Source organism: Chiloscyllium plagiosum, unplaced genomic scaffold (genome assembly GCF_037043375.1).
Source record: "Chiloscyllium plagiosum isolate Xiang-an unplaced genomic scaffold, Cpla_swu_hap1 HiC_scaffold_18, whole genome shotgun sequence".
Lineage (NCBI taxonomy): Eukaryota > Metazoa > Chordata > Chondrichthyes > Orectolobiformes > Hemiscylliidae > Chiloscyllium > Chiloscyllium plagiosum.
Window position 1 is genome coordinate 64,974,727 of NW_028270156.1, and position 22,588 is coordinate 64,997,314.

At 43.9% G+C, this 22,588-nt stretch overlaps 1 protein-coding gene across 1 annotated transcript in view; it reads left to right on the forward strand.

The window, feature by feature from the left end:
• Positions 1-22,588, forward strand: part of LOC122557954 (dual specificity protein phosphatase 8-like) — a 224,242-nt gene that overhangs the window by 21,840 nt on the left and 179,814 nt on the right. Inside the window, exon 2 of the mRNA XM_043706218.2 lies at positions 16,701-17,100. Coding sequence (XP_043562153.2) covers positions 16,870-17,100 — 231 coding nt within the window. The 5' untranslated portion in view covers positions 16,701-16,869. The remainder of the gene's footprint in view (positions 1-16,700; positions 17,101-22,588) is intronic.

A 22,588-nucleotide genomic window follows, 5' to 3' on the forward strand; every position in this document is an offset into this window, starting at 1 on the left:
CCATGCCATTGATTAGCGAAGAAATTGAAGTCCATGTAGGGATTTCTTTTAACACAGCGAGCAGTTAATGTTTGGAATGCATTACCCGAAAGACTGGTGAAAGTAGATTCAATTGTGGCTTTCAAAAGATCACATATACAAAAAAGAAATTTGATCTGGAAAGTGCAGGGAGTGGGACTAGCTGAGAGCTGATGGCAATTCAATGGGCCAAGTGGCCGCCTTACGATTAAAATTTTGGTCACCCCTCTGAAAATCTCCTTCCGTAACTTGGTGTCAGTTTTTCGCTACTCCCCTCTGAGGCAGCTTGCAACGTTTTTATTACATTTTAAAGTTTGTCAATACAAATTCCTTAGCCTGAAGCAGCAACAGCATGATGGAGTTGAGTGAACAGAGCATGATTCTAACCATTAATGATTAATATAGAGTCACCAACATGGTAGATGAAAAGTATCTGTGATTTCAAGGTTTGATTCCACGACCTCCTCAAACTCACTAAGCTATAATTCACTCCTATGATTACAAGTATGGCTTCAACTCTTTGCCATATAGAGATACAATGAATTGTAATTTAAACAAAGTAGCCTTCTATTTGGATGCCATGCTTTTTATTTTCGACGAACACATTGATTCCATTGACTTTAGATTTTTTTCATACCACCCGGACATTGGTCTGAAGTCCATGTTCCAGGAGTATTCAGTTCTAGTTTTCCCTGCTCCTTGAAGTTTGCTCCTTTTTCTTTGATCGACAAAGCACTAAGGTTTGTTTTTTGTATTTAAGTATTGTAGAAGATTTAAATGCAAGATTATAAGGTGCATAGGTGTAGCTTTGGAGATGTAAACTTGCAGAACTGAGATTGATGCTGTCTCAAGACCTTGGAGCAGAATCAAGCAGCCTTGAACAATATTCTTGGATTGTTAATGGTAATTATTGCAAAACACAACAATATTTAAAACCCTCTGCTTCTCCTGCAGCCCCACTGTGCTAAATGCTCTGCCTCTCTGCTTTCCCCTATAACATATTCATTTGGTCCTCTGATTCTTTCTAAATACTCACAGCAAACTAAGATGATCAAAGCACCTGAACGTGTTCAGAGATACTTCAGAAGCAGCTGGGAAGATTTTGTATTTGCAGAAAGTACCTGTCGCTGTTGTCTGCCAGGTATAGCGTCCCAGGGGACTTTAGATACGCAATGCTCTTTATAGCTCAGCCACATGCTTCCAGCTCAGTAATTTCATAAGGTATACAAGATACGGTCTCAGAGAGCCTAAACACAGGCCTCTGCTGCCATTCAACAGTAAACACAAGAGTATCATGTCTTGCTGTTGCAGAGCTGAGTACAAAGGCATACTTTTTTATTTAATCCAAGGTTTACTTGGATAAAATTTCTATAACTGGCAGTTTTCAGTTTGTGGCAAAATTCATCACCCACCTCACAATACAACGTAGAGCTCAGAGACTCCAGAAACTGCAAGCTGCTATGGTTAACGTAGAGAGGAGGGTCTGGATAAAGTACAGAATATACGCATGAGAATCACAGCGATTTTTTTTTTCAAAAAGCTGGAAGACACCCTTTTAGCCTGTCTCTGCCAGTCATCTTACCTCAGATATATTCTGATCCTATTTTCCAGCACTTGGCCCATATCCTTGTCTACTCTGGCATTTCAAGCATTGATTGAAATAGCTCTATCACCACCCTTTTTCAGGAAGTGGGTTCCAGGTATCCATAACCACTTGGGTGAAAAAATATTCTCTCCAATCCCATGTAAGCCAGCTGCTTTCTATCTTTTTATAAAACCTTGACCCTCTACCAAAAGGAAAGGTATCTCCCTATCTACCCATTTTGTGGCTGCTGCAACATTGTATGCTTTAGTGAGACTCTTGATCCCTTCAGCCTTCTCTGCTCTAAGAGAAATGACCCCAGCCCATCTAGTCTATCTTCATAGCTGGATCACTCAAATCCAAACAACATTCCTTTCTAGTTCAATCACATCCTTCCAATAGTGTGATGGTCAGAATTCGTGCTGTGGCCTAACTGATGTTATATTCAGCTCCATCATAACCACCTTGTTTTTATTTTCAATGCATTGCCATATGTCTTCAAAGCTATCTTATCCACCTATCCTGTTATCTTTAACGATCTGTGTACATGCAGACCAAGGTGTCTCTGATCTTCTGAACTTCCGAAGGTCCTGTACCATTCAAGATATATTCCCTTCACTTGCTAGTCTTCCCAGAATGCATCAGCTCAAACACTTATTTCAGGATTAAATTCCAATTGCCGCCATAGTCTATGTTTCCTTCCTATTTACTTTGCACCAGATTTGTGTCATCTGTGAAGGTGCTGAATAAATTTCCTACATTTGAAGACAGAGGGTGGTGGTGGTGGAGGGTTGTTTTTCAGACTGGAGGCCTGTGACCAGTGGTGAGCCACAAGGATCGGGGCTGGGTCCTCTACTTTTTGTAATTTACGTAAATGATTTGGATGCGGGTATAAGAGGTACAGTTAATAAGTTTGCAGATGACACCAAAATTGGAGGTGTAGTGGACAGCAAAGAAGGTAACCTCAGATTACAACAGGATCTTTGGCCAATGGGCCGAGAAGTGGCAGATGGAGTTTAATTCAGATAAATGCGAGGTGCTGCATTTTGGGAAAGCAAATCTTAGCAGGACTTATACACTTAATGGTAAGGTCCGAAGGAGTGTTGCTGAACAAAGAGACCTTGGAGTGCAGGTTCATAGCTCCTTGAAAGTGGAGTCGCAGGTAGATAGGATAGTGAAGAAGGCGTTTGGTATGCTTTCTTTTATTGGTCAGAGTACTGAGTACAGGAGTTGGGAGATCATGTTGTAGCTGTACAGGATATTGGTTGGGCCACTGTTGGAATATTGTGTGCAATTCTGGTCTCCTTCCTATTGGAAAGATGTTGTGAAACTTGAAAGGGTTCAGAAAAGATTTACAAGGGTGTTGCCAGGGTTGGAGGATTTGAGCTATAGGGAGAGGCTGAACAGGCTGGGTCTGTTTTCCCTGGAGAGTTGGGGGCTGAGAGGTGACCTTATTGAGGTTTCCAAAATTATGAGGGGCATGAATAGGATAAATAGACAAAGTCTTTTCCCTGCGGTGGGGGAGTCCAGAACTAGAGGGCATAGGTTTAGGGTGAGAGGGGAAAGATATAAAAGAGATCTAAGGGGCAACTTTTTCATGCAGAGGGTGGTACGTGTATGGAATGAGCTGCCAGAGGAAGTGGTGGAGGCTGGTACAATTGCAACATTTAAAAGATATTTGGATGGGTATATGAATAGGAAGGGTTTGGAGGGATATGGGTCGGGTGCTGGCAGGTGGGACTAGATTGGGTTGAGATATTTGGTCAGCAAGAACAGGTCGGACCGAAGGGTCTGTTTCCATGCTGTACATCTCTATGATTCTGACTCTATTTATGTCTAGCTCATTAATGTATATTATAAACAGCAAGGGAACCAGCACTGAACCCTGTAGGATTGCATTAGGGACAGGCTTCCAGTCACAAAAAACATAATTTTGACCATCCCCTCTGCTTCCTGCCACTGAGGTAATTCTGAATCCAACTTTCCCTGGATTCCATGGGGTCTTAGTTACTCAACCAGTCTGCCCAGTAAGATCTTGTCAAAAGCCATAATAAAGTCTCTGTAGCCTACTTCAACTACCTAATTACATACCTAGTCGCCACCTCAAAAAAAAGAATCAAATTTGTTAGACATTATCTCTTCCTAACAACACCTGGCTGACTATCCTTGATTTAATACTTGCCTCTCCAAATGAAGGTTAATTCGTGCCTCAGAATTTGTTTCCAATAGTTCCCTTACCATTGATATTAGACTGACTGGTCTGTAGTCTCCTGATTTATCCCTATTGCTGTTCTTGAATAATGGTACCATATTAGCTGTCCTCCAAACCTCTGACACTCCTCCTCTGGCCAAAGACCCTGCTATCTCCTTCCTTGCCTCCTACAGCAACCTGGGAGAGGCATCTCATCTGAACCTGGAGATTTATCCATGAAACCAGCTAATACATCCTTACTCTAAATGCTAATTTATTCAGATACATCAAAATTAGTGGGCAGCACGGTGGCACAGTGGTTAGCACTGCTACCTCACAGCGCCTGGGACCCGGGTTCAATTCCCGCCTCAGGCGACTGACTGTGTGGAGTTTGCACATTCTCCCCGTGTCTGCGTGGGTTTCCTCCGGGTGCTCCGGTTTCCTCCCACAGTCCAAAGATGTGCAGGTCAGGTGAATTGGCCATGCTAAATTGTCCTTAGTGTTAGGTAAGGGGTAAATGTAGGGACATTGGTGGGTTGCGCTTCGGCGGGTTGGTGTGGACTTGTTGGGCCGAAGGGCCTGTTTCCACACTGATATGTAATCTAATCTAATCTAATCTAATTCCCATCCTTTATTCCTACTCCTAAGTAATCCTCCTCTACAGGAAGTACTGATTCAAAGCACTCATTTCAAACCTTAGCTGTGTCTTTCGGGTCCACATGCTGCCATTTTAGTTCCCAACGGGCCCGACTGTTTCCTAATTTCCTTTTTAAACAATCTCCTTGTCCTTCTGTATTCCTCTAGAACATCTGATGTTTTGAGACTTTGATGCCAAATGCTGGCAAATGGCACTAGATTAATTTAGGATGTCTGGTTGGCATGGACGGGTTGGACTGAAGGGTTTCTGTTCTGTGCAACTCTATGACTCCAATGTCTATCGTAAGCTTCCCTTTTATTTTCCAGCTCCAATCCTGTACAATCCTTGACATCTAGGGTTCTCTGCACTTGCTGGTCCCACCTGTTGGATCCACTTTTTTTTCTTCTCAGAATAACCAGTTGTGAATAAGTATAAATTCAAGAATTTTTATTAAGAAGCAGTGACAGTTATATTCTGGTTACTGAGAATAAGCTTGTAAGTGTGTCAGTTCTAAGTTTGGCTGACAGTTTTAAGCATCAAGATGCTGATAACTTTATCTTAATTATATTTCATTTTCAAACTTTAACAACACAATAAGCCAATTACAACATGACATTCTATCAGTAAGTCACTTGACTTGTATCCTTGCGATGTTGGTTAGATTTGTTTGATGGTAGCTTGTGTCCATGTTCAGATAAGCTATTTAACACTATTTGTTTGTCACGTAACCCTATTAGCAGCAGAAACAAATTTAACTGTTGTACGATATTAACTCAATCAGATCAGGATTTTTCTTATTTTTAACTGTTGTACAATATGGGCTGAATCACATTGTTTTCTTCCATGTTCACATACCCTTCACCTTTACAACAAGTTAGTCCTGCACTCACACTGTTGTCTTTTTTTTAATGAGTCCACTACTGTAATGTGGATTTTCCTGCAAGGAGCTGCTCATAGTCCACTTTGGCCTGATGCCATCTAAATTTTTATTTAAAAACCCCACCACCCCAATTCATAGCCTTTTTGTTTTCTGGTCTATCCTTTTCCTTATCTGTTTTTTTTAAATCTTGCTGAATTACAGTTGTCACCATGAATGTGCTCCTCCACAGTCACACCGACACTTGCCTGACTTTGTAGGATTTTCTATGCTGGCTTAAAAATCTTTTCTGGACATATCTTAAGAAGTCTATTTTCTCTCTGTCTCTGTCTCTGTCTCTGTCTCTGTCTCTGTCTCTGTCTCTGTCTCTGTCTGTCTAACATTTTCTATCCCAATTTAGACTGGGGATGTTGAAATCCCTTGTTAATATTATTCTATTATTTTTAATTGTTATACAGTCAATTCCATAGTGAATCAGTGAAGTGAATTAGTAATCATGATGGGGACAAACTTTAGGTTAGATCCATACGACATGTGTTTGTATCTCTTGCACATTTTGGGTATTCTTTTAATGTCTTCTCCCTAAACCTGAGCAAGGGAGCTGTCAGCTTTAATGCCATCACAGTGTCTCAATGTTGTGAAATAAAGATCAGTAAAATATTACCTGGAGAACATTGTCATAGGAGTGGATCTTTTATTCAGCAATCATTTCATGGTCAATTCGATCATGCCTGATTTGCACCTCAGATTTATTTATCTAACAGCTCCATATGGACGACAATAGTAATAATAATTAACGCTGAATTCTGGATGGAATCCTCTTTGGAGGAGGCGTTGTGGACTCGATGGGTCAAATAGCCTGCTTCTACACTGTAGGGGTTTTATGAACTGTACAGAATTTGGAGTTAAGTATGCTCATGATGTTCTGCATTGCAATTCATTTTTAAGGCACATTTTTATTTTTATTTTCATTTTTATTTTAAAAATGAAACTGATTTAAAATGACCAGAAGACTTCTTTATTAAAGTGCACGTATATGCAATAAGGTACTCAAACCTTCGGCACCAATGAACAATAGATCGGTTGGTGGTCGTTCACATATTTGCATCTTTCAGCTCTGTGGGACAGGGATGTGTCGTCTGCACGTATTTGGTTGCAAACACTGAACAATGCACTTAATATTTCTGTAAAGTGACGTCAAGGTGACATCACGTCCTGTGAATTTTACAATTGGAGTCATGGTCATGTTCTCCTGAAAAGATACCAAGAAGAGAATGACCAGTCTGTCACTGATTGGGATAGAGGATTTGAATGAACTGACATCCCAGTCGTACCTCCAGCTAAGCAGATTATTACTAGCAAGATCCTATGAATTAATTTTTGGACTAACTTCAGAGATTGGGAAATGTTTATGATGGGAGTGACAAAGAAAAGGGCAAAAACAAACAAGATGACGCCAAAATTGGAGTTGTAGTGGACAGCGAAGAAGGCTACTCCCATTACAATGAAATCTTGATCAGATGGGCCAGTAGGCTGAGAGGTGGCAGATGGAGTTTAATTTTAGGAGTTTAATTTTACATAAATGTGAGGTGCTGCATTTTGGGAAAGCAAATCTTAGCAGGACTTAATATACTTAATGGGAAGATCCTGGTGAGAGTTGCTGAACAAAAAGACTTTGGAGTGCAGGTTCATTGTTCTTGAAAGTAGAGTTACAGGTAGATAGGATAGTGAATAAGGTGTTTGATATGCTTTCCTTCATTGGTCAGAGCATTGAATACAGAAATTGGGAGGTCACGTTGCGACTGTACAAGACATTGATTAGGCCACTGTTGGAATATTGCGGGCAATTCTGGTCTCCTTCCTATTGGAACTTGAAAGGGTTCAGAAAAGATTTATAAGGATGTTGCCAGGGTTGGAGGATCTGAGCTATAGGGAGAGGCTGAATAGGCTGGTGCTGTTTTCCCTGGAGCATCAGAGACTGAGGAGTGACCTTATGGAGGTTTATAAAATCATGAGGGGCATGGATAAGATAAATAGACAAAGTCTTTTTGCTGGGGTGGGGGAGTCCAGAACTAGAGGGCATAGGTTTAGGGTGAGAGGAGAAAGATATAAAAGAGACCTAACTGGCAACATTTTCACAGAGGGTGGTGGAGGCTGGTACAATTTCAACATTTAGAAGGCATTTGGATGGGTATATGAATAGGAAGGGTTTGGAGGGATATGGGTCGGGTGCTGGCAGGTGGGACTAAATTGGGTTGGGATATCTGGTCGGCATGGACAAGTTGGACCGAAGGGTTTGTTTCTGTGCTGTACATCTCTCTGACGCTATTCCTTACCTCCCATTGTTCTTTGTTAATTATGTTTCTATTACAGACGCATGATGACAAAAGTGGGAGTGGTTTAACAGTTGCAGATGATGCATGGTGAGATTTACTGTTTGATTGATCTAGAGTATTAGGGTGTTTCCCCCAGTAGCCCCTATACCCAGGCATCACAGTCGCTCTTCAGTACATTACCAATATTTCCTTGAAGAAGCCTTGGACCTTGCTTGCCGCACACATAATTATAAGACTCTGTATGTAGAGAAATGCGCAACAATACAACTAGTAATTTTTAAACTTCATGTTGTACCATTATGTTAAAAACATTAAAAGTTGTTAAAGATGCAAAAGTGTTCATAATTTTTTTTCTCAAACATCTTGTTTTTATTGCTGCTGTGATTCTTTTCCACCTGAGTATTTGCAGCAGTGGTCTGGCCAGGTAATGCTTAAATCCCTGGAGAGTTGTTGAACCCATGTGTACATACAATAACAAACTGAGTTTTCCCACCTTGTGCAAGCCATGAGGTGTTTATTTGGTCATGAGGGAAACCATATCATTGGCCGGGTGAAAAGATGTGAAAACAAACAAGAATATCACAAATACTCTATCTGCTGTTATCTACTTAACATTTTAACCTCCTAACTAGCAAAAAAAGAAACCAAAATTTGGGATCTTTTTAAGTTTTGCATCTATTTCAAAGTCTCAATATTATGCTGCCTTCAGCCGCATTAATGTTGCCTGCCTTGACTCATCAGTTCACTAGGCTTGGTCTGATTATAATTTTTGGATGGTGAACTTGGTCCTGCCAGGGTGGCTCAATGGTTAGCACTGCTCGATTCCAGCCTTGGGTGACTGACAACTGACTGGAGTTTGCGCGTTCTCCCAATGTCTGCGTGGGTTTGCTCCGGTTTCCTCCCACAATCACAGGATGTACCTGGATTGGCTAATATTGTCTGTAGTGTCCAGACTCTTAGGGGAATTGGATAGGGGTGTTGGGTCTGGGCGGAATGCCACGCAGAGGGTTGGTGCAGACTCGACTGGCCAAATGGTCTCTTTCTGTGAATTTGGCTAATCAATTGGTTGGGGCTCCTCTTGGCCCAGGAACTGTCACAATGGTCCCAACTCATGAAGTCTGGCATTATTCAAACTGTTGGTCTCACTTGTCTGGGTCTATCTCTTCTAGAGAATGAACTGCATTTCATTTTAAACTAATGTAACCAATTAAGTCCATTAGATTTATATTCATTCATGGGATGAGGGTGTCACTGGCTGGGCCAGCATTTATTGCCCATCCCACAGGGCAATTAAGATCAGCCACATTGCTGAGGGTCTGGAGTCCCATGTAGGCCAGACCAGGTAAGGAAGGCAGTTTCCTTCCCTAAAGGACATTAATGAAGTTGTTTTTTTTCCCTGACCATCAGCAATGGTTTCATGGTTGTCAATGGACTCTTAGTTCCAAAATTGTTATTAAATTGAAACTTCACAATCTGCTACGGTGGGATTCGAACCCGGGTCCCCCCGCCTTTTGCCTGGACCTCTGGATTACCAGTCCAGTGATAAGATCCACAAGGCCATTGCCTCTCTTTAAGGGCAATGCAAGCCATCAAAAGTGAGGGGAAGTTAGAGAGAGAGGGAAAATCAAAATGGAGATGGGAGATCCTGTATCCAGCACAGTGCCCAACTCTTTCTCTCAAGGCATGGTAAGCATAGATGGACACCGAGTGCTCCCTCTTCAAAAACTCTCGGGCACAAATGTAACTGCAGAATAAAGTGCATTTTGCAGAAATTTACGACGTGTATCATTGTTACAAAATTAATTTGAAGGGAGCTACTGCTTGCCTGAGAAATGACTGGGGAGCAGAGCTATCTCTACGTGTGTGTGTGTGTGTGTGTCATCAAGATGAGAGATTTGTATAATGATCTCACGGCAGGGCATATAGGGTTAGCCATTGACAAAGATAAATAAATCTGACAACTCCTTAGCTTATAAACAAACTGAAAACCACACCGCACAAAGTATCCTTTCACTGCATTTTTGCTTCGATGTTGGTTCACTAAAATACAGATATTCTGTTAAATGCCTGCATTGAGGATGAAGTTTAACCCTTTGACCATTGGATTTGAATGCAATTGATGGATCTACCAAGGCAGTGGGTTGCCATCTGTAGCAAGTGCCCACAGAGACCGGCGAGCAGACAAAATTGTCAAACCTTCTGTCGGTGTTAGTAGGTTTAGTCATGAAGCGTTTTGTTACAAATGACACTGTTAGGTAAGTGGTAAATGTAGCAAACCAATCAACAAACTGAAAACTGCAACACTCATCTGAAGTGAGAAGCTCTGCATTGAGACAGCTGTCACTGTGTAGTGGGGTGGCAGTGAGGAGAGGCGGAGCAATATTGTGGAGGAGAGGGAAAGCTGGACTGAATAACTGTAACATGAATGACGTTTGCTCTAACATGCACTTTGTGAGAAAAAAACCTTGCTGGTCATGTTCTAGGTAATGCATCATTAGGTGAATTTTACACTTCCACAGGATTGGGAGTTGGGGGCTGGGGTTAGCAGTTCTATAAAATTGGGGATAATACAGTCAGAGAATCATGTAGTCCCTACAATGCAGATTGAGGTTATTCAGCCCATCAACTCTGCACTGACGTTCCGAAGAACATTCTACCCACCCTATCGCTGTAACCCTGCATTCCCGATTGCTAACCCACCAAGCCTGCGCATCCCAGGGCACTGGGCAATTTAGCATAGCTAACCCATCCAACCTGCACATCTTTGGACTGTAGGAGGAACCAGAGTACCCGGAGGAAACCCACCCAGACATGGGGAGAATGTGCAAACTCCTTGCATAGAGTCGCCTGACGCTGCAATTGAACCCGTGTCCCAGGTACTGTGAGGCAGCAGTGTTCTCTATTCAGCCCATCTGTAATTTTAGTTTAAGCAGTGCGACAAGCTGGCCCTGAAGTGGCCACTTAGGGGTCCGTGTGTGTGTTTGTGTGTGTGAGAGATCTTAAATATGGTGGTTGTGGGTTACAGATTCCTAGGGTGTCAGGACTTCAAGCATTCTCTAGACCCTCCCATAACCACTCCCCACTCTCCTCATCCACACTTTCCTGCCTTACTAACCCTTGGCTCCTAACCCCATTGTCCTACTCGAGTCACTTGGATCTGTTAGTCTAATGCTGATGATTAACCCCACTGCCTCTTGCTGCATTGCTGACCACTGCTCCCAACTCAGGGAAGCTGTCTTGTCTGGAGGCACTTGAGACCCTGTCAACCATAATAAGGACAAACCCCTTCCCGCCAGGGCATGAGAGGTCATTGGACACCACCCTAGATATCACACTTGATTGCAAGACAATTCATATTAAAGAGAAAATGAATCCAGTGTTGGAACTGCAACCTGAAGTTTCTCAGTTCTTAGTGGTCCTAGCAGCTCAGACATACTTTTCTGTTTGGGGCATGGGTGCCGAGAGTTCAAGTTTTGGCTACTCAACACAACGGTTACCAAAACCCAGATAGATATGAAATAGATGGATTCAGGTCAAGTGCCCATTTTATTTTCACCTTCTGAGATAATGTAGCGGACAACAGCGATGAGAGATGTGGAAAGGTGTTGGGAGAGGGGAGGCAACGTAAAAAGAGGAGATCAATCCCCAGGAGGTCAGAATAAAATCACTCCTTTTTGTGTAGAATTATAGCACGGCTGGTTTGGAAAAGGAGGCCACTGTTGTGCCCGTGCTGGCTGTTTGGATATGCAACTTGACAAGTGCCATGCCCTGTAGGAGCAAATGACTGCAGATGCTGGGATCTGTTGAACAGTCATCTAGACTTGATACATTAGCTTGCTCTCTCTCAATGGAAGCTGCCTGAGCTCGTATGAGCTCCAGCACTTTTTTTGTTTTTTTTTTAGTGCCATGACCTTTTCTTTCTTCCAAAATCCCGCAACCCTTATTTCTGTCTCATTTTAGAATGATCCACAGTCTCGGGCAATGATCTCCAGATGTGAGGAAATCCGTGGGAGATCCATGCATTAGAGACAATAAAGATTTTCTAATATAGTTATTACCATTAACACCTAGAGTTGAAACATTGGGGAGGGGTTACATGAGGAACACGTGTAATGTCTCCTAAGAATAGCAATGACACTGTTGAGGAGTTTAATGGGACTGAAACATGGGACAATGTAATTGCAGTATTAACTGTGCTAAACTTATCTTCCTTTTATCTCTGAGGTCTACAGGAGGGGAGTTCAAGAGGCGATAATTATTAAAAGATTTGAGATGTCCATTTAGCAAATGTCCTTTCCCTCTTTGTCAGACTTTTTGCTGGAATCAAAAGTCAGTGTTTGGTGTAGACTGAGGTAGTTAATAAAATGGGAAAGGCTGTGGCGATGACAGAAGTCCAAGTGGGCACTTTCACAAAAGGGACAGTGCCTCCAAGATAACACTCCAAGATTTGGAGAAGGCGAACAGCCAGATGTTATGGATTATTGTGAAGATAAATTGACCAAGACCCTCCCTTTTCGCACCACTCAAATGTCTCAACCAGCTGCATCATTAGCCTGGCTCAGTCAAATGAAGAATTGGCGAAAGGCGTCAGGCTTAGAGAGGACAGAACCTGGACTTTGTTTCTCTTGCCCTGCACCCTCAGCAACCTCTCCCCCTCGTGGCCATACCAGTGAATATGACTTGTTTTGTTTTCCTGATAGCTGTAACCCTTTTCTACTGAACAGCTGGGTTTCATTTTCTTTCCCAAGTGCATCATTAACAGCAGAGTGCCATATGTGAAAGTTGTGGCATTAAGTGGGGGTGCAAATTGGCGAGCTAATGTGGATCATCTCACTCAAACATGTTGCCACTACCCATCAGCGGGCTGCAGTTGTATCTAGAAAGGAAGTGACTTTCCTCATAGGCCCTGTAAGGCCCCATTGACCTATTCTCTCTGGTAATTAGCATTTTTTTTATTTTTTGAAAAATTACAAAAAGTTCATTAAGCACAAGTAAGCTCCTACTTAGCCAGCACATTACACCACCTCAGGACAGCATAAACCACGAAACAGTCACTAACGTGTCTTTAATGTTGTGATAGGCAAAATTGAGGGGCAATTTCCTCTATCAATTCCAGAAACTAGACGGCATGATGACTTAGTGGTTAGCACTGCTGCCTCACAGTGCCAGGGACCCAGGTTCAATTAACCCTTGGGCAACTGTCTGTGTAGAGTTTGCACATTCTCCTCATGTCTACCTGGGTTTCTTCCGGGTGCACCGGTTTCCTCCCACAATCCAAAGATGTGCAGGTTAGGTGAATTGGCCATGCTCAATTGCCCCACGGTGTCCAGGAATGTACAGGCTAGCCACGGGAAATGCAGGCTACAAGGATAGGGTAGAGAGTGGGTTCGGGTAGGATCCTCTTTAGCGAGTCAGTGTGGACTCGGTTGGGCCGAATGGCCTGCTCCCTCACTGTGTAGGGGTTTGCCGATGAAGAGTTCGGCTGTTTTTTAATGATGCTGCTTGAGGGATACATATGTGGCCAGGACTCAGAGCAGGGGAGTTCTGCCTTCTCCTGTCGTGCCTGATTAGGATCTTGTCCATCCAAGAACATGGACCAGGCCTCAGCAGCCATGACAGTACTGCATTCTGTTGTGTCAGATGAGGGCAGGTGCTCAGATCTACAGAAGAGGACTTCCAGAGGAGCACTACTGAGAGTGTCAATATAAAATTTAGAGCCTTAGAGGGAGGCGAAAGATGTCAGATCAGGGCTCGATTACAGAGTGAACCTGACTCTCTTAATCCCAGCGATGACTCTGTCTGACTTCAGAAGATTGAACACTCGTCATAATGCTGCTTTTTCTGAGGTTAATGCCTATTTTTGGGACAGAGCAGAGGGAGCTTTTCTCTGCAACAAGCCTATGTCATAACCGACATGGGGATCTCTGATAGTGACGCTGGTTAGCTAATTTAAGAATAGAGATCAGTCGTTTTCTTTGTTATTGGACAAGACAGTTAACCAAGGAAAACTCCTCTCTGATTTGACGACGACAATGCAAGGCAAAAGCAGAGCTAAGATGGGAAGGGAATAATTAAATGGGGCAGGATTAAACAGGTCACTACAATTTGGGGATTTTGGGACTAAAGTAGAAGCTGGCTGTGCAACTGTAGGGATTATGAGACTGGGGGAAGGTCTTCCCTTGGAGAATGAGGTTGGGGCACTGCCAAATATGATGGCTTGATGTTAGGTAGTGGGGTTAGGGTCTAAGGGGAGATAGGAGGAAGTTTAGAGATGATAACATCACTTTTGTCAGCAGGTTTGATTGGGATTGTCCCGTAGAGAACAGAATGTAGCAAGTTCAGAGGAAGACCAGCTTGGCTGAGTGAGAGGAGCAGAGAAATTGGGGTGGGCCAGTCGTTTTCATTGAAGAGATCTGGAAAAGGTAAGAGTTCAGAGAGAGGGTTCCAAGTCAGGGTGCGTTGTGGAATGAGGGAAAGGACCCATTTAAGGGAAGATGCCTGGCCAAGGAAGTGGGCATAGAGAGAAATGGCGGAAGAAGAGCTTGAAGCCTGATAAGCTCAGAGTTCATTGAGGTGGATGTATAAGGGAATGAAACTGAGGCCTTTGCTGAGAACAGAGCATTCAGTGTCAGAGAGGAGAAGTCGGAAGGCGTCATAACTATCTGACAGAGTGAAGACCCAAGCAAGATATGGGGTCAAAGGGAAAGGGAGGAAAGTTCTGGAGAGGTCTATCAATTGGTGAAGTTTCCATTCCTTTGTACCTGAAAGGAAGATTAAAAGGTGTTTAATAAAATGCTGAATGAGACAAGGGACAAAATTATGCCATGGTCCAGGGACAGCCTTGAGTTGGAGGGAGTCCATGTTGCTTCCGGGAGAGTATACCTCTAGCTGCACGTGGCATGAATGGTACATCTTAAGATGCAGATAGAACAATGGTTTGAGGAAGCCTGAGTGTCTTAGAGATATCTTTAGTTAAAAACACACAGGATCCAGTTGGAATCCACATGGAATATGCTGAACATGGAGACGGTTGCTGAAGAAATATGTTTGTGAAAGCAGGTTTTCTTTCCTTTAAAAACAGCCTATCAATACAGGAAGCGAAATACGGGGCAATGAGCATTAACAAGACAGAATAGACCAGTGGATACCCTCTCAGAGAGAAGAACACAGCTTTAAGGTGTTTCACAATCCTGGATGTGAATTAACCGCTAATGTAAAGGCCTAATACTGTGCTGGAAATTTAAAAATAAATTACTGGAAATGCTGGGCAGGTCTTTTAGCATCTATGAAGAGAGACAGCACTAACTGAAATGTTAACTTTGTTCCTCTCTCCACAGATGCTGGCTGCCTGCTGAGTGATGCTGGCATCCTCCATTTTGCTTTCAGAATTTCAGAATCAGCTACTCTTTTGCTTTTGTATTTGTGTTCTATTTTTAAGGAATTTCGAGATTTGGACCAAAAATGGCTTCGCACATGCACAAACAAAACACTGTGGGTGCTGGAAACCTGACGAGTTCTGAAAGAACTCAATGGTTTTGGCAGTAGAGGAGGACAGGGAAAATGAGACGTCATGCTTCAGTTTGAAGACTATTTTGGTCAAAATTGGAAAAGGGATTGGAGATGTCTAAGATCTTAAATAAGTAGAGAGGCAAAGAAAGGGACAAGCGTCTTATGGAAGGGTCTGTGATAGGCAAGAAGGTAGGATAAATTCAGTACAAAATGGATAGTGGTCTAAGTAAGGTTAGGGTTAGCTCTGAAGGTGGCCGCTGGACCTGCAATGTTAACTCAGCTTTCTCTCCACGGATGCTACCAGACCTGCTGAGCTTTTTTCAGCAATTTCTGATTTTGTTTCTGATTTCCAGCATCTGCAATTCTTGTTTTGTTTATTTTTGTCACACTGATAGGGAGCTTTGTAAAGCTATATTCATTATAAAATATTTAAAGCCCGCTCTCTCATATTTTCTGCTGAGTCATCTGGACCAGAGCTCGTTGGGTTGGATCTCTGATTATGGATGAAAAGGCCAAACCCAACAATGGAAATAATCAGCTGTAGATAGCCTTTGGATTTCTGTGATAGGAAGGTTGATAGCTACTACTCACTTTATTTTGACGGGTGTGGACATTGAATAAAATGACATGAGCCCAGATGAATGATCTAGGCATTGGATGATGGGAAGTGGGCACCAGTTTATGTCCAGATCAGCAAGTTTTAGGTGGTGTCTCTGTATCCCCAAGAAGCCTCTGGCTTAAGAACGGTCTCGCTCCCCACATGGACCATCCTCATTGTCCCAGGCAGTCGAATCCTTGCTCTATGGTCACGCATGATGGACGGTACTCTGGAGAAACCCTGAAAGACATTGGCACCCATGGGCGATGCCCTAGCGAACATTACCACCTCTGGAATAAGAGATCATGTTCAAGCCGAAGAGGGAGGAAGCCACAAAACTAATCTTGGACTCTCTTTGAGCATTCCCTTCTATGACGTGAAGTTTAGGAGGTGTAATCGGTTTTAAGTGCTCAGGAATGGGAAAGGTGACCCTGTAGTCGTTAATTTGCTCGAACAACCGTTTTTTTTTTCTCACGTTCACGGGACGAGGGCATTGCTGGCTAGGCCAGCATTTATTGTCTATCCCCCAGAGAGCAGTTAAGAGTCAATCACATTGCTGCGGATCTGGAGTCACATGTCATTTGGATGGTTGCTTGAATAGGAAAGGTTTAGAAGGCTATGGACTAGCAGGCAGGGTGGGGGTAGTTTAGTTTGGGATCAGATTTAGCATGGATTTGTTGGACCAAAGGGTCTGTTTCTGTGCTGTATGACCAGGTAAGGACAGCAGTTTCCTTCTCTAAAAGACATTAATGAACCAGATAGGATTCATTAGACTCTTAATTCCAGATTTTTATTTTGTTTGTTTGAATTCAAATTCCACCATCTGTCATGGCGGGACTTGAACCTGGGTCCCCAGGACAGTACGTGGGTCTCCGGATTAATAGAGCAACAAAAATACCACTAGGCCATTGCCTCCCATTTGTTTCATGTGGTTCTCCCTTTGCTTTTGCAGAATGAAGCAGCTCGGCGATTGGAGTATCTGGCTGTCGACGGGGCAGTGATTTCTGGTAAACCCGGCAAGCAGCCACACTCTCTCTCTCTCTCTTCCTTTTTTTTCCCCCTGTTGGAGGCAGTGAGGGAGAGAGGGAAGCCCTTCCATCCTCGAGAGCACGGGGGCAGCGATGGCAGGAGAGAAAGCCCAGCCCAAAGTGATGGACGCCCAGAAGCTGGCCAGCCTCCTGCGGAGTGGTGTCGGGGCGACGCTGGTGATTGACAGTCGCTCATTCGTGGAGTACAACACCTCTCACGTGCTGAACTCGGTGAACATCTGCTGCTCCAAGCTGGTGAAACGAAGGCTACAGCAAGACAAGTTCTCCATCACCGAGCTGATCCAGCCCTCTGGCAAGATGAAGGTACTGTGTCCTACCTCCTTCCCCCAGAGCGATACACTGATGGTGGCAACTCCACGCCCTCACTGAGTGCACTATGCTTGCAGAGAGCACCAAAAACCTGTATCCTTCCTTTTTCACTTCCCCTCTTTCTGTATGTCTGTCTTCTGGCATCAGTGAATGTGAGTTTGTTCAGTTCCACTTATATGGTAGGAGAAAGTGAGGACTGCAGATGCTGGAAACCAGAGTTGAAAAGTGTGGTGCTGGAAAAGCGCAGCAGGCCAGGCAGCATCCGAGGAGCAGGAGAATCGACGTTCTGGGCATAAACCCTTTTTCAGGAATGAGGCTGGTCTGCCAAGCGGGCTGAGATAAAAGGTGGGGATGGGATGGGGGTGGGGGGTGGGGGGCGGAGTTTGGGGGAGGGGTGCTGGGAATACAATAGGTGGAAGGAGGTGAGGGTGAGAGTGATAGGCCGGTGAGGGCGGAGAGATCGGGAAGAAGATTGCAGGTCAAGAGAGCGGTGCTGAATCCGGGGGTTAGGACTGAGATAAAGTGGGGGGAGGGGAAATGAGGAAGCTGGAGAAATCTACATTCATCCTGTGTGGTTGGAGGGTTCCTCGGTGGAAAATGAGGCGCCTCATTTCCCCTCCCCCCACTTTATCTCAGTCCCAACCCCCAGATTCAGCACAGCCCTCTTAACCTGCAATCTTCTTCCTGACCTCTCCGCCCCAACCGCCTCTCCAGCCTATCATCCTCACCTCCTTCCACCTATCGTATTCCCAGTGCCCCCCCCCACCTTTTATCTCAGCCCGCTTGGCACACTTGCATCTCTTACCTATCTCTGTCTTCCCTTGTCTCTCCCCCATCCATGTCCCTACACTATATTTTTTTAATCCGTGATGTGGAGGAGCCGGTGTTAGACTGGGGTGGACAAGGTTAAAAATCACACAACAGCAGGTAATAGTCCAACAGGTTCATTTGGAAGCACTAGCTTTCAGTTACCCAATGAAGGAGCAGCGCTCCAAAAACTAATGCTTCCAAATAAACCTGCAAATAAACTAATGCTTCCAAATAAACGATAACCTGGTGTTGTGTGATTTTTAACTTTCTTTAGCCCTGTTTGTCGCTTTCTTCTGCGCCAATTCGAATCACTTTTTTAGACTCTTCTTCCAACACCCACCCCCCTGCAGTTTATCTCTCTCTCTCTCTCTCTCTCTCTCTCTGCAAAGCCAATAAAATTACAAAGAGTGAAAGACTGGATTAAGGTAGAGCTCTGGAGACCCGCTGCAATTGGCTGCCTATGACATCATTGCCCTGGCCCTTGCAGAGCTAAATACTGTGGCAGATTGAACACAAACAGCTTGCCGCCTGGCACCGTGCCTGTGTGATTGATGCGGGTGTGTTTATGGTGCTGCTTGCAACCTCCATTGTCATTTTGCCATCTTGAGCTGCTGAATATTTATTAGGTTAGCGACAGACCCTTCTCTCCCTTACCCCACCCCAGCCACAAACAACACGTCTACTCAAGTGCTTTTGTCTGAATTCTGGTTGTGGAGTAGATTAAGCACCCACCACCTCCCCACCCTCTGTATTAACCAAAGAATCGACTATTCCAAATGTTAGTCTCTTTGTTTTCTTCTTCTTCTTGGATGCTTTGATTCATCCCAGCACTTGTTAATTAGTTTATGGCAGCTCAGGATTCATGTGTCAGAGAGGGAAGGCGAGAGAGAGAGAGAGAGAGAGAGAGAGAGAGACCAACAGTAGCTGAATTGCAACAAAGGTGTTTCCTACTGGAAAAGGTCTGCTCAAAGATTTGTTTTAAAAATATCCACCACAGGCTCCACTGTAACCTCAGCTGCTCAAGGCACTCGTACACGGTCTAAGGTCTGTTTTCTAATCTATGCTGAGGTTAACGCACTTTTAATATAAAGCATATATGTATGTAGATAAATCCCTGGGAGAGCGCGGCCTCTGTGGGCGAACACTTCTTTAACACCGGCTCTCTGTGGGACCAAGTAAGATAGTGCCTCCAAAGCTGGGCAACTTTATACTGAAATGCCCACAATGGAGGGAGCAATTCCCTATCTACCATTTTAACCTGAAGAGAATAGAGAGGTCCAGCATTGACTGAGAAAGAGATACAACTTTGGGTGCTGTCCCAGTAACTGCAGGGTATGTTCATTGTACTCACAGACAGCAGTTATGGGGGTTTCTGAGTGAAGGGACAGAACAAGAGAGGCTAGTCATGATTAAAACTAACCCTCTACACTAAGTACTGGTCTGTAGCCTTCCACAACAGGGTCCTTTCCAGGATGATGATTAGAAAATTTACAAATTTAACACTGTAGCAGACATGGGGAAACAATAGATTGCATTAAGTCAGTACCTCTCTCAACCTTTACCACCCCAGAGGGTTGCAAGTGGCTCTGAACAGCCTGAACTCAAAACTACGGAGGCAGGTAATACTGCAACCTAAGGTAAGTGAACAGTGGTAATGTCCCTAGGTCAGTAGTACCCCAGGATAATATTCTAGGTATATCAAATCCAACTATGGACAGTGATGAATGAAGGCGATGGCATTGTGGTATTGTCGCTCGCCTATCAATCCAGACACCCAGGTCATGTTACAGGGACCTGGATTCGAATTCCACCATGGTGGGATTTGAATTTAATTTTAAAAGTCTAGAATTAAGAGTTTAATGATGACCATGAAATTGTTGTGAATTTGGGGAAAGAAATCTGCTGTCCTTATCTGGTTGGGTCTTCTTGTGATTCCAGATGCACAGAAATACTGGGCATTTGGAGATTGGCAATAAATGGTGGCCTAGGCAGACACGTTAAAATGTTTGAAAATTCAAATTTTGGTGCAGATATCATTTTGTTAAAACAAAACTTCAAAATATCAATTTGTAACACCAAACATTGATGGTGTGTCCAACGATGTCGTCCTCCACTGAAAGATTTGGTGAACTGTCTTCACTAGTTTGTTCTTGTCTTTTTGAAATACGTGGATTGCACCAACTAAGTGTAGCCAGGCAGAGATCAGTGTCCTCACAAGAGCTGGGGAAAGGCGAAACAAAATGTGGCAAGAGCAGTTATGGGGGTTTGTTTAATGAAGTCCTCTTTAATTCCCAGCATTCCTCAGTTTAGCAGATGAAGGGGAGATAATGTCATGAAAAGCTCCCAGTCAATGCCTTTCCCTCCCCCTCCTCCCCATACGTGTTCACTGGACTGGCACAGAGTGAATGATGGTTCGATTTTATCTAAAATAATACTGCAAAGGCAAGAAAGCTGCCCCTTGACGATAGAGGTGAAGGTGATGCTAGCGTTTCTAGCTTTACCGGGACGCACCTTGCTGATGCTGTTGCACCGGGTTCTCTCTTCACAAGCAGCACTGGCATTGTCAGCTTGCAAGGATCAGCGGAGGAGGTCAGGAAAGAGAATGAAAATGAAAGGTGTGAACTGAAGTAGATGCTCTCTGAGAATGGTACTGATGAGCCATGGAATGTACTCAGAGTGGGACCTATCCTTCATAGCTTCTGTCCAGCATCTGGGCACATAGCAGGTGGCAGATAGTCAAGAACGGCTAACAAAGGCACCTCCAGAAGTCGCCTTCAGTCACCTGAACTGCTAGATGTGACGTCTGTTTCATGTCTTCACCAAAGTGAGCTTCCAGAGAGTTCCATCTTTGGTGAGTGGTGGTACTTGAAAATGTACCAGCCAAAGCTCTCCTCAATCATCAAATAATTATACAAATTGGAACAAGACTGTTTGTTTGGCCCATTGTGCCTGTGCTGGAACATTTAAAGAGCTATCCAATTCATCCAGTAATGGGAAGTAGAGCTTCTGTGGAACTGAGACAAATGGGTGGTGAGCTCCTTGAAGTGTTTATAATTCTGAGAGGTCCTGAAAGGATGGATACTGAGAGGCTGTTTCCACCAACACCTCCTCTCCCCACCCCACCACAATTTTTGAATGTATAAAACTGGGGTGGGATATGTAAAGTGTTGGCATTAAGAGGCCAGCCAGTTAGGAGTGGGGTAAGGGGACTTGCTTTGCAATCCTTTTGAGAAAGTTTGGTATGTCCCTATGTTAATTGGGGGTAAGTTAGGACTGTAGATGCTGGAGGTCAGAGTCGAAGAGGGTGGTGCTGGAAAAGCACAGCAGGTCAGGCAGCATCTGAGGAGCAGGAGATTCGACATTTCAAGCATAGGCCCTTCATCAAGAATGACGGGCTAATGAACGGCTTATGCTCAATGTTGATTCACCTGCTCCTCGGATGCTGCTTGACCAGCTGTGCTTTTCCAGCACCACACACTTTGACCCTATGTTAATGGGGTTTGAATGTTCAGTCGTTGAGCATATTGAGGACTAAAATCCAATGAATGTGGGACTCTAAGGCAATTGAAATATTTGAAAGCTGGCAGGCAAGTAGAGTTTAGGCAGAGGATGATCCAAGGAGTTGCTGAAGGTTGGAGCAGGCTGAAGGAAATCCGCTCTTCCTGTTTCACACGTTCAGTCCTCCAGGTTTACCTTTTGATCCTGCACGTTGTTCCCTTCCAAACACTTTGTCCAATTACCTCTTGAAAGTTACTATTGAATCTGTTCCTGCAGTGCATTCCAAACCATTACAATTCCCTGTGTCAAAAAAAATTATCTCTGTCTGCAAACCTACACCATTTCTCTTTATCAATGCTCTTAACTCTGTCCCCATTGACTGTTGGAGCGTCCAACCAGTTTATGCAGTTTTACCTGCTTTTACTCAATGAAAGCCCTTCACAAATCACAACTTTGAGCACCTCTAACAAACCTCTCCATAGAGTATATAAGGCTTTCAATCCCAGTCTGTCCACATAACTAAAGTTCCCAAATTCTGCTAAAAAATCTGAACGGAAAATGTTGGAAATACCCTGCAGGCTGGGCAGCATCTGTGGAAAGAGAAATATTTTGGGTAAAAAAACTGATGAAAAGTCGCATTAATTCGGTCACTTCCTCTCTCCACAGATGCTGCCTGACCTGCTGAGGGTTTCCAGCACTTTGCTTTTATTCCAGACTTTCATCATTTGCTTCTGGGTTACCATTGTAGTAAATGTGTCTCTCCTGGCCAAGCCTTGACGAGAATGCACGTGATTCAGCCTTCTCTCCACACTGAGAGTTTATATTGAAATATCTCTCCTTCAATGGCCCTCTTTTGGTTTTATGGACAGTCGCGTTCAGAAGTGGGCTGTCCCTCATGTGCTGCCAGTCCCATCCCCTAGAATCAGTTCATTGGAGCAGCTGCAGTTAGAGCTGAAGCCATTGTTCTCAATCCCTATGCCATTCTCCAGCCACCAACTCCATCCCTAACCCTGACTATAGCCATTTGTGCCAACCTTGGTGTTGTATTTGTATTTGACTGATCTGAGATTCATCTGAGCTTTTATTTTGTGGCATCACCTGACTTTTCCCTATCTCAGCTTGCCAGATGCTGAAACTCTCAATCTTACCCTTGCAATCTTCGGTTTTGACTGCA